The 12,465-nt window shown below is 48.6% G+C and overlaps 1 protein-coding gene across 1 annotated transcript in view; it reads left to right on the forward strand.

Moving 5' to 3' along the window:
- KCNH1 (potassium voltage-gated channel subfamily H member 1) overlaps nucleotides 1–8,944 on the forward strand; it is a 436,627-nt gene extending 427,683 nt beyond the window's left edge. Inside the window, exon 11 of the mRNA XM_024133828.2 lies at nucleotides 3,090–8,944. Within this exon, the coding sequence (XP_023989596.1) occupies nucleotides 3,090–3,944 (855 nt within the window). The 3' untranslated portion in view covers nucleotides 3,945–8,944. The remainder of the gene's footprint in view (nucleotides 1–3,089) is intronic.
- The last annotated feature ends 3,521 nt before the right edge of the window (nucleotides 8,945–12,465 follow it).

The raw sequence follows: 12,465 nt of genomic DNA on the forward strand, positions 1-12,465 counted from the left end.
TTGTCTTTCTGGTGGGCAGGTCCACGTCTGGTGGTGTGTTTTGGGGTGTCTGTAGCCTTATTATGATTTTAGGCAGCCTCTCTGCTAATGGATGGGGCTGTGTTCCTGTCTTGCTAGTTGTTTGGCATAGGGTGTACAGCACTGTCGCTTGCTGGTCATTGAGTGAAGCTGGGTCTTGGTGTTGAGATGGAGATCTCTGGGAGATTTTCGCCGTTTGATATTACATGGAGCTAGGAGATCTCTTGTGGACCAGAGTCCTGAAGTTGGTTCTCCCACCTCAGAGACACAGCCCAGATGCCTGGCTGGAGCACCAAGAGCCTTTAATCCACACGGCTTGTAGATGTGGGGCAGTGGTTCAGGCGACACCTCCTTCAGCTCCCATCCAGCTTCCCTCTTTCATCTTCTCCGACTTCTGGACTAGGTAGGAGTTTAACATTGTGACAAAGGGCACCAGCTTCTTTTGCAGATCACCTGAATTATCAGAGTTAGGTGATTGGATGACTGGAGGTTTTCTAGTTGACACCATGTGAACCTTGCCAGTGCCCTACCAGCCACAAGACCCCACCTTCCTTTCTTATCCCCATTGCCCCTCCTCCCTTCTCTAAGAAGGGATGTGAGCAGGGGAGGCAACAGACGGCATCACTACTACAAGTGGACGCAAGATAGTAATTAGGGCAGAAGAGTGGTGTGAGCACAGCAAGGGCCATTAGGGTTGGGAGGTGGGAGGATGACTTAGAGCTCCATGGAATCAAAGAAGGCTTTCTGGAGGAGGTGCTGTTTGAGTGGGCCTTGGTGTGAGGAGGATTTGGACTCCTCTTGGAGATAGGGTCCATTGCCAGAACAGAGAACGGAGGTGGAAGACTGCCAACTCAGAGCACGGGGAGGACAGACAGAAAAGGTCCTGATCACTCTACTTATCATCATCCCTCCATCCCTATGATGCCTTCAGTTAGGTTCCTCTTCAGAGTGGATGGGATTCTCCTAAGTGCCATGGCTTGGATCTGCAGGATCCAGACTACAGGAGCACATGGGGTATGGCTGAAAAGGACCTGGGGAGACAGGGTTATGAAATTACATAACCCTGGGCAGGGCAGAGGATGGATAAGGGCAGGGCTGGGAGAAATGCTGTCCAGTGGAGGTCAGAAAGCCACTCACTGGGACCCAAGTAATGTGGCTTGAAGATTTAGCCAGGTGGCAAGAGGGGCAGCTGCTCCGTCCTACCCACCTGTTAGTGTCAAGTCATCCAGTGACAGAAGCTTTGATGGAGAAGTCACATGACAGGTGAGCCTCCAGTCTGCCAATGATTTGCTGACTGGTCGCTGGCATCAAGCACGCAATTCAGTGTTTGTTGGGTTCCTCTGTATTTATTGGCACTTTATATAAAATGACAATGTTGTCGGTCATATTTGAGAACCTAATGAGTTGTGCCATCTGAGAGCCCCGGGTGGGGTGGGGTGGGGTGGGGCCTTCCTGGAGGAGGTAGAATTAGTCACATATTATATGTGTCTACAAGTTAAAAAACAAAAAGCAGAGACCTTGAAATGGTGGGGACAGGAGGATTCATTTTGAGCGTTCACAGTTAGCCAGTGCTTTCACATAAGTACCCTTCTGTTGGCTTTACATCAATTCGGAAAAGGAGGGATTTTTCCCACTTTTGAAGGAGGAAACAGGGACTCAGAAGTTCAGATACCTGTTGAGATCACACAGCTAATTTGCAGAGCTGGGACTTAATTCTTTCTGAGCCCAAAGCCCAGGCTATGGGCATGCCAACACATGTGCCTTCCCAAGAGCTGGGGGTCCTGCAGCCAGTCTTTGGGGCAGGTTCTGGGCTGGTCAGAGGCTGCCCGCACAGGGCTGTCCAGATTGTGATGATGGAAAAGCTGCCCCTCTCCCTCCCACAGACCTCTCCCCTACTTCTCAAGGATCTCAATCCCTCTGGTCCCCAAACCAGCATTTACAGTTTAAAAAATGACCTATTGCAGGTTGCTTCTTTCTTACAAGTTCAGGTATGGGATGAGTCAGACATGCCCCTGAGTGTACCTGCCACATGCAACATAAGTCAGAAATTACAGGGCTTTCCCATAATCGGATGTTGGCGCAAGGGAAACCCTGTAATATGTGGCTTACGCTGCACTCAGATCCAGAGTCTCGAGACAGTATTGTTGGCTGGCTGTCCATCCACTGCATGAAGCATTGTCATCCTCAGGAAGAACCTGTTGGACATTGAATGGGTCTGGGGCTTAACTGCTTGAGTACAAGTGTCTTAGAGGACACCTATCTGTTATGTGACATTTAGCTACTCTGAGCCTTGATCTCCTCTTCTCTAAAATGGGGATAACAATATGTGTCCCTGCGACCTTATAGTGTCGTCGTAAGAAATATACGAAGTAACATTAAGGTCACGGGCCTTTCTTCTCCCGTAAGCTCCCTGACGACAGGGAGGGCTTCTGTGTGAGACCAGCGTGTACTTTTCACAGCCAACTGCATTCACTTAGGGTCCAGATCTGCAGATGACAAGGGCAGTCTTAGCTGTCACCCTGCCTGGGAACTCAGCTGAACTTTCTTGCCCTGGACTGTGGTGTAGAACTTCAGTGCATCAGAATCACCGGGGGAGCCTTTTAAGTTACAGAATCAAGGGCTTCCTATCTGGTGGTTTTTAGTGCAGTAGGTCTGAGGTGGGGTCAGAGAAATGATTTTTGAAAAGCTTACCAGGTGATACTGAATTGCAGGCCAGAACGGGTTAAAGGGGACCCAGGCTCAGAGGCCAGGACAGTCTCCTGGGAGGAGGCCACTTGGCATCTCCAACCTCCAGGCCTGTAGAGATGCAGAGGTTGGGGGTTTGTTTCTGTTGAAGAGGATGACAGCAGGAGTCAATTCCTTGCTGTTGGAGAGGTGGGAACGAGGGTCAGAAAAGGAAAGTGATGGCAGTCACTGAGCAAGGACCTGGAGACCTTGCAGGGCTGTGACTGGACTGTGAGCCCCCTCCCTTAGGGCTGGGGCTGGACGCCAGGCCTGTGATGGGCAAAGGGGCTGAGCTTCGCTGATGCCACAGCTGGGTTAACAGGACGTGTCATTCTGTCTCCCTCCAGATCGTGTTCCGGAAGATCAGCGATGTGAAACGGGAGGAGGAAGAGCGCATGAAACGGAAGAATGAGGCCCCCCTGATCTTGCCACCGGACCACCCTGTCCGGCGGCTCTTCCAGAGGTTCCGACAGCAGAAGGAGGCCAGGCTGGCCGCGGAGAGGGGCGGCCGGGACCTGGACGACTTGGATGTGGAGAAGGGCAGCATCCTCACCGAGCACACCCACCATGGCCTGGTGAAGGCCAGCGTCGTCACCGTCCGCGAGAGCCCTGCCACGCCCGTGGCCTTCCCTGCAGCCACCGCATCCACCGGGCTGGACCACGCGAGGCTGCAGGCGCCGCCAGGGACCGAGTGCCTGGGCCCCAAGGCCGGCGGGGGTGACTGGGCCAAGCGCAAGGGCTGGGCCCGCTTCAAGGACTCCTGCGGGAAGGCTGAGGACTGGAGCAAGGTGTCCAAGGCCGAGTCCATGGAGACGCTCCCCGAGAGGACAAAGGCGAGCGGCGAGGCCACGCTCAAGAAGACAGACTCGTGTGACAGTGGCATCACCAAAAGCGACCTGCGTCTGGACAGCGTGGGGGAGGCCAGGAGCCCCCAGGACCGGAGCCCCATCTTGGCCGAGGTCAAGCATTCGTTCTACCCCATCCCTGAGCAGACACTGCAGGCCACCGTCCTGGAGGTGAAACATGAGTTGAAGGAGGACATCAAGGCCTTGAACACCAAAATGACGACCATTGAGAACCAGCTCTCTGAGATACTCAGGATATTAACTTCCAGAAGATTCTCTCAGTCTCCTCAGGAGCTGTTTGAAATATCGAGGCCCCAGTCCCCAGAATCAGAGAGAGACATTTTTGGAACGAGCTGAGAGGTCTGCTGAAAAAAACAAGTTGAAGACAAAACTCCCTATACCCTCCTGCCCTATAGACACCACCTCCACACACACCTACATGACCAACAACTTTCAAAGTAGGCTCTTCCCAACAGAAAATCCGAGTGGGACCAGTCGCTGAGGCATGCTCTCTCCTTTTCTCTGTCTGGGGGAAGATCCGGGAAGAGGAGTGTGCCACCACCCTGCAAGATGGTAGCTGCATCTTAACTGTCTGCACAATTTTGGAAGAGGAGGCGTGCCATCTAAAGGGTATTTTCCTTCATTTTTAATTTTTTACTGCCATGATATTTGTAAAAGATGAAAACTACCAGGAAAGAACAGCAGCCATTGGGGATTGGTGGGAGAGCACCGAGAACCCCTCGTGTATATTACCACGCTGGGCTCCTTCGCCAGGACCACCAGAGACGGTGGTGGACCCAGGAGTTCCCAGCATTCCCTGCCCTTGGACAGCCTGTGTCTGAGGTCACCATCTATTTCCCTACTGTAGTCATTTGTAACAAGCTCGGGACAAGGGGAGCTTGAGGGACAGGGAGGGGAGGGTAGAGCCTTTTGACTTTATGTCTCTAATGGTTAAGGCCGAAAAGCAGCTGAGGAGCTTTGGGTGCCTCCTGTAGACACTTAGAGCCGGGAATCTTCAGGCCTCCTTTCCCAAAAGAAATGAGCCGAGTGTTAAGAGCTGGAGAGGGGCGGTGGCGATCCAGAGATTCTCTGGGCTATGGTCTGCACCCTGCTCCTATGGGATAGTGGAAGGGGAGGGCCCTGGAGGCCCCGGATGAATCTCTGGCCCGGCTCCATGCCACTGGCCTCATCACACAGGCCCTTTGCTTCTTTTCCTTCTTGACCTCTTCCCAAGTGTTCCTGTGGCATTCCTCAGGGTATGGGGCATCGGCAGGAAGGGTGATGAGCCCAGATTTGCTTTATTAGCAAAGCAGACACACACACATGACCTCAGAAAAATGATTGTAGCGAGTGCTATGTTTCTATTATGACTCTTGTTGGGATTGCTCTAGAGAAATCTGTATTTTGTCCACAGCATGGGTTCATTCTAGGACACTCGGGAGCCATGCTTGGCCTTATTTTTAAGCTAATCTCTTTATCTCATACTAAAGTCAGTAGGACTTCAAGAGAAACCATGCGATTGCAGGGCTGTGATTGTAGTGGCTTCAGGAACTGGAAAAAAGAAAGAGGCAGGAGTTTCCAGACTGTAAAGTGATGGAGAGAGGTGGCTGTGGGGCAGTGGTCCACGAGGAAGGTCTGAGCTTAGAATGATGATCACGGAGCCACCTATGGGCCATCCAAGTCCCCATGCCATGATGCTCGGGGCTCTCCACTGGCTCACAGTCCTCTGGGTTCACGTTATTCGTGTGCTTGGGCTCCTTTCAGTGGTGTCTGAGAAAGGAAAGAGAGCTCTCCCAGACAAAGTGGAGAGAGGGGTCAGGACCCTACAAATTGATAAGTAAGATTGGAAGTTCAGCTCTAAAAACCCAGCTTTGAGAGCGTGAAGTTAGGAGTGCAGGGGATCTGGATGATTAGTGACAGCATGGAATCGTCGAGGGCACTGACCTTCTGCACATGTGGTGCTGTGGCAACCCCGTCCTTGGCACCTCTGCCTGGCATCGCTTTGCAGCAGAGATTCTGGATCCCGATGTCGGTGTCCCTCAGTACTGAAGGGAACCTGACGGGTCAGGGCCCGCCCTACCAAAGATATCTAGTGTTTCTGAAAGCCTCCTGCCTGAGCCTGCCCGCTCTCTTTAGTCCTGCTCAGCGGCCATGGCACGACCCAGGACTTGGACCTCAGTTGTCTGTGCAGAGTGGGGCTGTCCTCTCCTGGCTGCCAGGGTGGGCACAGACAGCCTTGGGGAGCAGAGTCTGAAAGGTCAACGTGAGGGTCCTTCCCCAGAGGCCCCACACACTCACGCAGCTTCTCCCGCGAGGCTTACAGGGGCGCCCCGATGCTTCCCGAGGCTGAGACATTATTGGATTCAGCCTCAGATGATGGCAGCATACAAAGAAGAAGTGAAATTTCCCAGGGCCGAGAGTCATGACTGTTAATGACTCTGGGTAAGCCGTGGGGCTTTCAGCCTCTTTAACTTGAGAAGCTGCCAACTAGTCTTCGGGGCTGAGGCTATAAAATATCTGGAATCCCATCTGCCAGCTGCCCCTGAGTCGTTCCAGTTTGCCATTCCTTAAACATGCTCGTCAACCTGCTTCCAGAGTTTAGGACTCACTGCTTGTAAGGCAGGGCGAGGGCCCTGATAACTGCAACGTCCAACTTCAGAAGCACCCTGCAGGCCCTTCCCCCCAGCTCTGCCTGAGGGGTACAGGTGTCTATTAAGAAATGAGTCCCCAGCTGGTTCTGAGGGGCAAAGATGCTAATGCGTGAGGCTTTGAAGTCCAGACCTGTTTTGGGGGGAAAATAATGCTTCGTGAATGTACTGCTTGATCAACTCCTAGGATTCAAACTGGGCTAGTGATGAGAAGCCCGGATCCGCTCATCTTGGGGTCGCAGGGCCTGCAACCCATGCTCCTGGGGGTGACAGCGCACCACAGGTATGGCTGTATATGCTTTTATTCTTCTCCCCTTAAGGATTTAAGGATTTTAGGGATTTTTGCTATAATGGTTTTCTCTGGAAAAAAAAACAAAAACATTTAAAAATGAGCCAAACCTTCTTTCCTTGCATTTTTATGACATGCACTTGGCCGTGGGCTGCTTTGTACTAACTAACTACCTACACCGTTGCCCAGATGCTGCTCTGGCTTCCCAAGCAAGAACCATGAGCTTCAGATACCATTGACTCGGCCTTCCGCTTATAAACCGTTATCTGGTGGCTGAAGAGAGATTAGGGAAACAAAAGGTATTTGGGTATTGGACCCAACCTTTAGACTTTGGAAAAGTTACGCTGAGAGATGTAGATTTACCTGAGCTATTTTTCTTTTCGAGGGAAGGGGACATGTCGTTATACCATTGCAGAGTAGTTGCTGGTTACTTGATCTCTTACATCAATTCCTTACTTTGAATGTCATTCATAGGGAGGCTCCATTTCCCAGAGTACCCTGACAGGCTGTTTAGAGTAGGAGGTCCTGCCCCTACTACTTGGTTGGTTGCTGAACACGGCCACTCCCATCCCCACCCCCCACCCTGGCTGGAGGTGTGGGAGTGAGGGGTGAATCTGTGAAATAAGACTGTTAACAAGATGGAGTGCTCGTTCTTGGTGGAGGCGCCATCTCCAGCAATGAGTGCTGCCGTTCCATATACCTAACAAAGGCTCCCCCACCGGCTATGACGAGATTCCCATAGGTAGGAACGGGAACCCATCTGGTTGAGAAGCCTTGGTCCAGTGCACAGTCTTGGTATCTCCACCTTCATCCATCCCCTTCCCTCGCACTCACACCCCCTGGCTTGATTCTTTCTAAGACTTTTTTCTTTATATTCTGGACCTCAGATTAAATCTGTGGGCAAAGGGTTTGTAGCTAGTGGTAGGCAACCAATGGCTTCTAAAAACTCTGATGCTACAGCAACATGGGCCCTGCGTTTCAAAGCTGTTCCCGTTTCTTGTTATCCAATTCCTGGGCTTGTTTTACCCTCAGCCTTCTAGATCATCCACTGCGCTCCTGCTGGCCAACCAGCAAGCCCTTTCCTGGAATCCTCTTTCAGAAGTGGAGGTAGCACAGCTCAGAGTAAAAATGCATCCCATCACACCACCCCATCTAGCGACCTTCCTCTCCTGAATCCTTAGGTGGAAGGGGAAAGCATTAAGCCAGCTGTTAAGCTTTGTGCCCAAGCCTGTGGGGAGGAGGGGGGGAATGAATGCCTTAGAAATGCCAGGTAGGTGTAGGAAGAGCCTCATCTCCCCTTGCTGCCTTGACCACCAGTTAGCACATGCACCGTCTGGGAAATTTTAAGAGCCCTGGTGGACATACAAGTGGATGTGCGCTTGATGCATATAGATTGTACAGTGTTTTGCAATAAAGATGTTTAGCCTTAAGACCCTTGAATGGTGCTCCAACTGTGATGGAGCTGCCAACACTTTCCCCCCTCTCCTCCCTCCTCATGTAGTGTTGCTTAAAGAGGAGGCCCACTGAGGGCACACTCAGGCCCCCGGAGAGCCTCTCTTCCATCACTCCATCATTGTACTGCCTTCTTGCTCGCTTTGATAAAAATTACCTTCACCAGCTCTCGTGCCCTCCAACTGGACGAGATTTCACCGTCCTCCCAGCAGTAGCTGCAGCCATCAGAGACAGCGCCATCTTCTCACCCATCATGTTCATGTTGAGATGTTTTCATGTCCACCCCTCACAGTTCAAAAGAATCAATGTGAACTTGCCTCCTGCTTAAATTGGTTTCAAATGAAACTTCATTCTCATGCGAGCATATCAGACTTATTCTGGAACCTTTAGAACTGGACTTGAATACCCTGCAGGTGCCGGACCGGTGGGTGCCCTCCCTGCCCACCATTCAACTTTTCTTAGAGCCACTGTCTCTTTATCTGTGACTTCGGAGTCAGCCAACAGATCCATTAGTTGTTCAATGAGACGTTCATGGATCTTGTATCAGGATATGAACTGCTTTTATGCAAAGAAAGATGCAAACCTGCCCCCCCCCGCCACGATGAATGTATTCTCAATATTCAGACGCCGTATTTGTGCATCTGTTGGAGACTGCCCACATCTGACATCTCACTGACACTGCGAGGACATTTCTACTCATGAGCAGTTTGTCATTCTGGGGCTCCTCCTTGTATTAACACTCTTGCCATTGAGTCCTGCCAAATCCTTCATTGGATTTTTCTTCTTCCTTTGCATCTGTCACTTTGTCCAAAGGAGCATGAATCAATCAACAGAAGTGCAGACGAGCCGAGACTACTTGCGTGGTCAGCTGAGTACGCTGACAGAACTCCATTGTATGACTGCAGCCTGGGGATGTTAAGAGGGACAGGTGGGCCCCTCCATTGATATTCCCTTCTCAATATTTTTAAACAAGCACAAATATTTGTTTAAAAAAAGTTTAATTTTATTTATTATGGTAATAAACTATTTTATACCTGATCATACATGATTGCTTTTGCCTTGCCTTATATAATTTCCAGGCATTGAATTGGGTGTTCGCACCTAAGATGACAGAACAAGGTGGTACTTTCTAGTCCTTTTCAAGAGCCTGGGGAGCTCTCATTTGGATAGCACCTGTAACTGTGGTTTTTGGAGAACTTAAAATTCTAGAGACACCAAGATTGTGTGTCAGTCAAAGTACTGCATAGCAAGAGAATGGTTGGTTGTGAAGGAGCTTCACCATATGATCTCGAAATAGAGCTGTATCTGCTATACAAATGTACAGAGATGCCCTCCAACCCTGGCATCACTGGAAAATTGTGGTACAACACACTGATTGATTGAACACAGAACTGAAGTTGACCTCCCACCTAGAACTGAACTTTTTAATCTTTCTGGAACAATTTGGATTAAAATTTGTGTACTCATGCTTTGCTGCCTTTTAAAACATACTGTCAAAAACTTAACTGAGTCTTTTTGGCATGACTCTGTCAACAATATGAGTTCTGATCTGTGCTTTAATTCACTAATCGTCACAGAAGCCATTAAGGTAGAGGACGGCTCGTCCCTAAGCTAGTCCTGTACACCAGCACTGTTTCAGTTCTGCTGTGGTTTTAACAGGTATTGCTTCCTGCTCATGGCAAGAGTCTCCACAATACTGCCAACATGAGTTCTTATTTCACAGCAATGGACTACATTTCAAAAATGGCACTTTTCTTTTTATAGACAGTACAACTTAGGGATGAGGAATCTGTGATCTGCAAGCCATATTCAGGCCTCTGCTTGATTTCATAGGGCCACAGTATAAATCCAGTATTTTTAATGACTTTCTCCCCACACCCTATTATTTTTTTTACATTGAAGAAAAGCATAATAAAACTAAGGGTGATATTTTTTTAAAATTCCAAATGATTGATGTTCATTTCAAAAGTCTCACCTAAGAAAGCACTAAACATATTGTACTCTTTAGATATCCTCAATGATGAAAAAAAAATCTTTCTTTGTGACTGACTGTGATATTTATAATTAGTCAAAAGGACTAAGTAACACAGAGCCAAGTAATAGATATTACATTTTGGATGACAGATGGGTTTCAACAATAAAAAAGAGGGATTTTGTTGGTTGGTTTTAAAATAAAACAATTACCCTGAAGAAGGGCCTCAGAGAGGCAGCTCAACATGCACTGAGAAAGGCCAGGACCGCCAAGATAATCTGGTTTCTCCACAGGTGGCCTTTTTGTATGGATGTGTTCTGGTACATCTGCTAGAAAAGAAACTCATTATATTATGGTTAATTTGTTATACTTAATCAGTAATTATATTATTACCTTAAATAAGCAATGAGCAGTCTCAATTTCTCTAAGGGGAAACCCCCTCCCACTAAATTACTGTTCTCCCAATATGCAGATCATTATACAATTATATATATGATTGATATATTTTCTTTCTAAAGTCTGCAGCCTTTAGTAGAACAAAAGGCTTCTGCCGTCGCTTTTCAAATAAATTAATCTGAGGAAATAACGAAATAAATACTTTTCAGTCTTCTTGCATGGTCCCAAGAATTAGTCAAAATGACCAATATTTTGCCGTCCTTCAGATGTTTTACTTGCCTCCTTGGGGCTCGTCACGACGATCATGCTTGGAGCTCTCCGGTTTGCTCACAGAGCTAGGCTGGAGTCGGAGGATCCTGGGGCTAGAAATGACCTTGGGATCTGTCTAGCTGGTTCCCTTCCCTGTGCTTGAAGTGGCCCAGGGCTGATAACTGTGGAAAGTGACGCATCGGACGCTCCTCAGCTGGAACTGCTCTGTCTGCTCAGACACCTCAGGAGTCTTTCATCTAAAGGAACTCCAAGATTTGAGCTCATATGCATGAAAAGAGACATCATTTTCATATTACAGTTGGAGAAAAGCAAGAGGTTAAAGGAAACACTGGTCCTGGATAATCCACATACTGTTTAACCAGGCCTCAAATATATAGCTAAAGACAGTCATCATTTACTCATTCCTGAGAACCACTCTAAATCATAGAATAGCTTGAAAGAAATTCAGGGTTATTACTTTCAAATATATTCACTGACTCTTCCAATATAGTTTAATGAGTAAATAAGCCTATTTATTTTTATATAAATGGAGTCTCTGAAGAGTTGAAAATATTTTGCAGTTTATATATGCACATACATTAGACATTTCCCTGCAATTATTTTCACACTACTTTTTCCCCTGTAAACTTCAGCCAAGAGGGTTCTGGCTGCCCACAAATCTTGAATGTGTTAAGAGTCCATGAAGTTTTACTGTATTCATCTGACTGCTCAATCTTCCTCAACTTCATCCCCTCCTTAAAACTTCGCAGCACCTTGCACTCACCTGCCTGTCTCCCCCCTGTCCTTTACCAAGCCAGCTGCCGAGGCGACTGCTGCCCTGGTCTGCCTGCCTCCCTCCGGCCTCTGTCCTTTGCTGCAGCTAACACGGGTGTGCCCCTCCCTGGCATCCATGGCTGGCCCCCTCCCCACTCTCTTCCAAGCAGAGTGGCTAGGAAGAAAGGACGTCAGCAAAATGGTCCTGCACCAGGAGTTTATTTGTTTTTGTTTTTTTTTTGTGTGGTACGCAGGCCTCTCACTGTTGTGGCCTCTCCCGTTGCGGAGCACAGGCTCCGGACACGCAGGCCCAGCGGCCATGGCTCACGGGCCCAGCCGCTCCGCGGCATGTGGGATCTTCCCGGACCGGGGCACGAACCCGTGTAACCTGCATCGGCAGGCGGATTCTCATCCACTGCGCCACCAGGGAAGCCCTGCACCAGGAGTTTAAACCTCATTGAGCTAATAACCACAGCCAGGACACAAGGACAATAGCAAATGACAGGAGACAGCGGGGCACAGACCAGATCCAGGTGCACCTTTCACTCAATGACAATTAATTCATGGGCTTGAGATGTTCTATTCTCCCATAATTGGGTACACCCTGGATTCAAATTTTGAAACTGCTTCACTTACCCTCTGCCCCCTCAGGAGAAAAGAATCCAAAACCAAACAGAAGTATTCTGAATTATCTACCACTTGGGGCCATCAGTGGCCTGTGAGCATCTTTCCAGATGAGTGAATACTTCAGAATTAGGTGTTTTGATTTTAAAAATTTTCCTCAAAAAATATGCAAAACAATTTTACAAAAATATGAATTATCTGTGTGATAGAAAAGGCTCCATTTTATTTGAAACAAAACAAACAAGGTAAACCACGGAGTGTAAATCGCTCAGTGGGAAGGTGACTGCTGGTACTTGTGTGAAGACAGGAGAGACCACAGCAAGTCATCTCTACCCTCTATGACTTGCCTGATAGCACCTGTCTGTGATACACTATTCCTTGGTTTTTTAATTCTGCTTCTTTTTTTTTTTTTTTTTTTTTTTTTTGTGTGTGTGGTACGCGGGCCTCTCACTGCTGTGGCCTCTCCCGTTGCGG

The sequence above is a fragment of the Physeter macrocephalus genome, chromosome 4 (genome assembly GCF_002837175.3).
Source record: "Physeter macrocephalus isolate SW-GA chromosome 4, ASM283717v5, whole genome shotgun sequence".
Classification (NCBI taxonomy): domain Eukaryota; kingdom Metazoa; phylum Chordata; class Mammalia; order Artiodactyla; family Physeteridae; genus Physeter; species Physeter macrocephalus.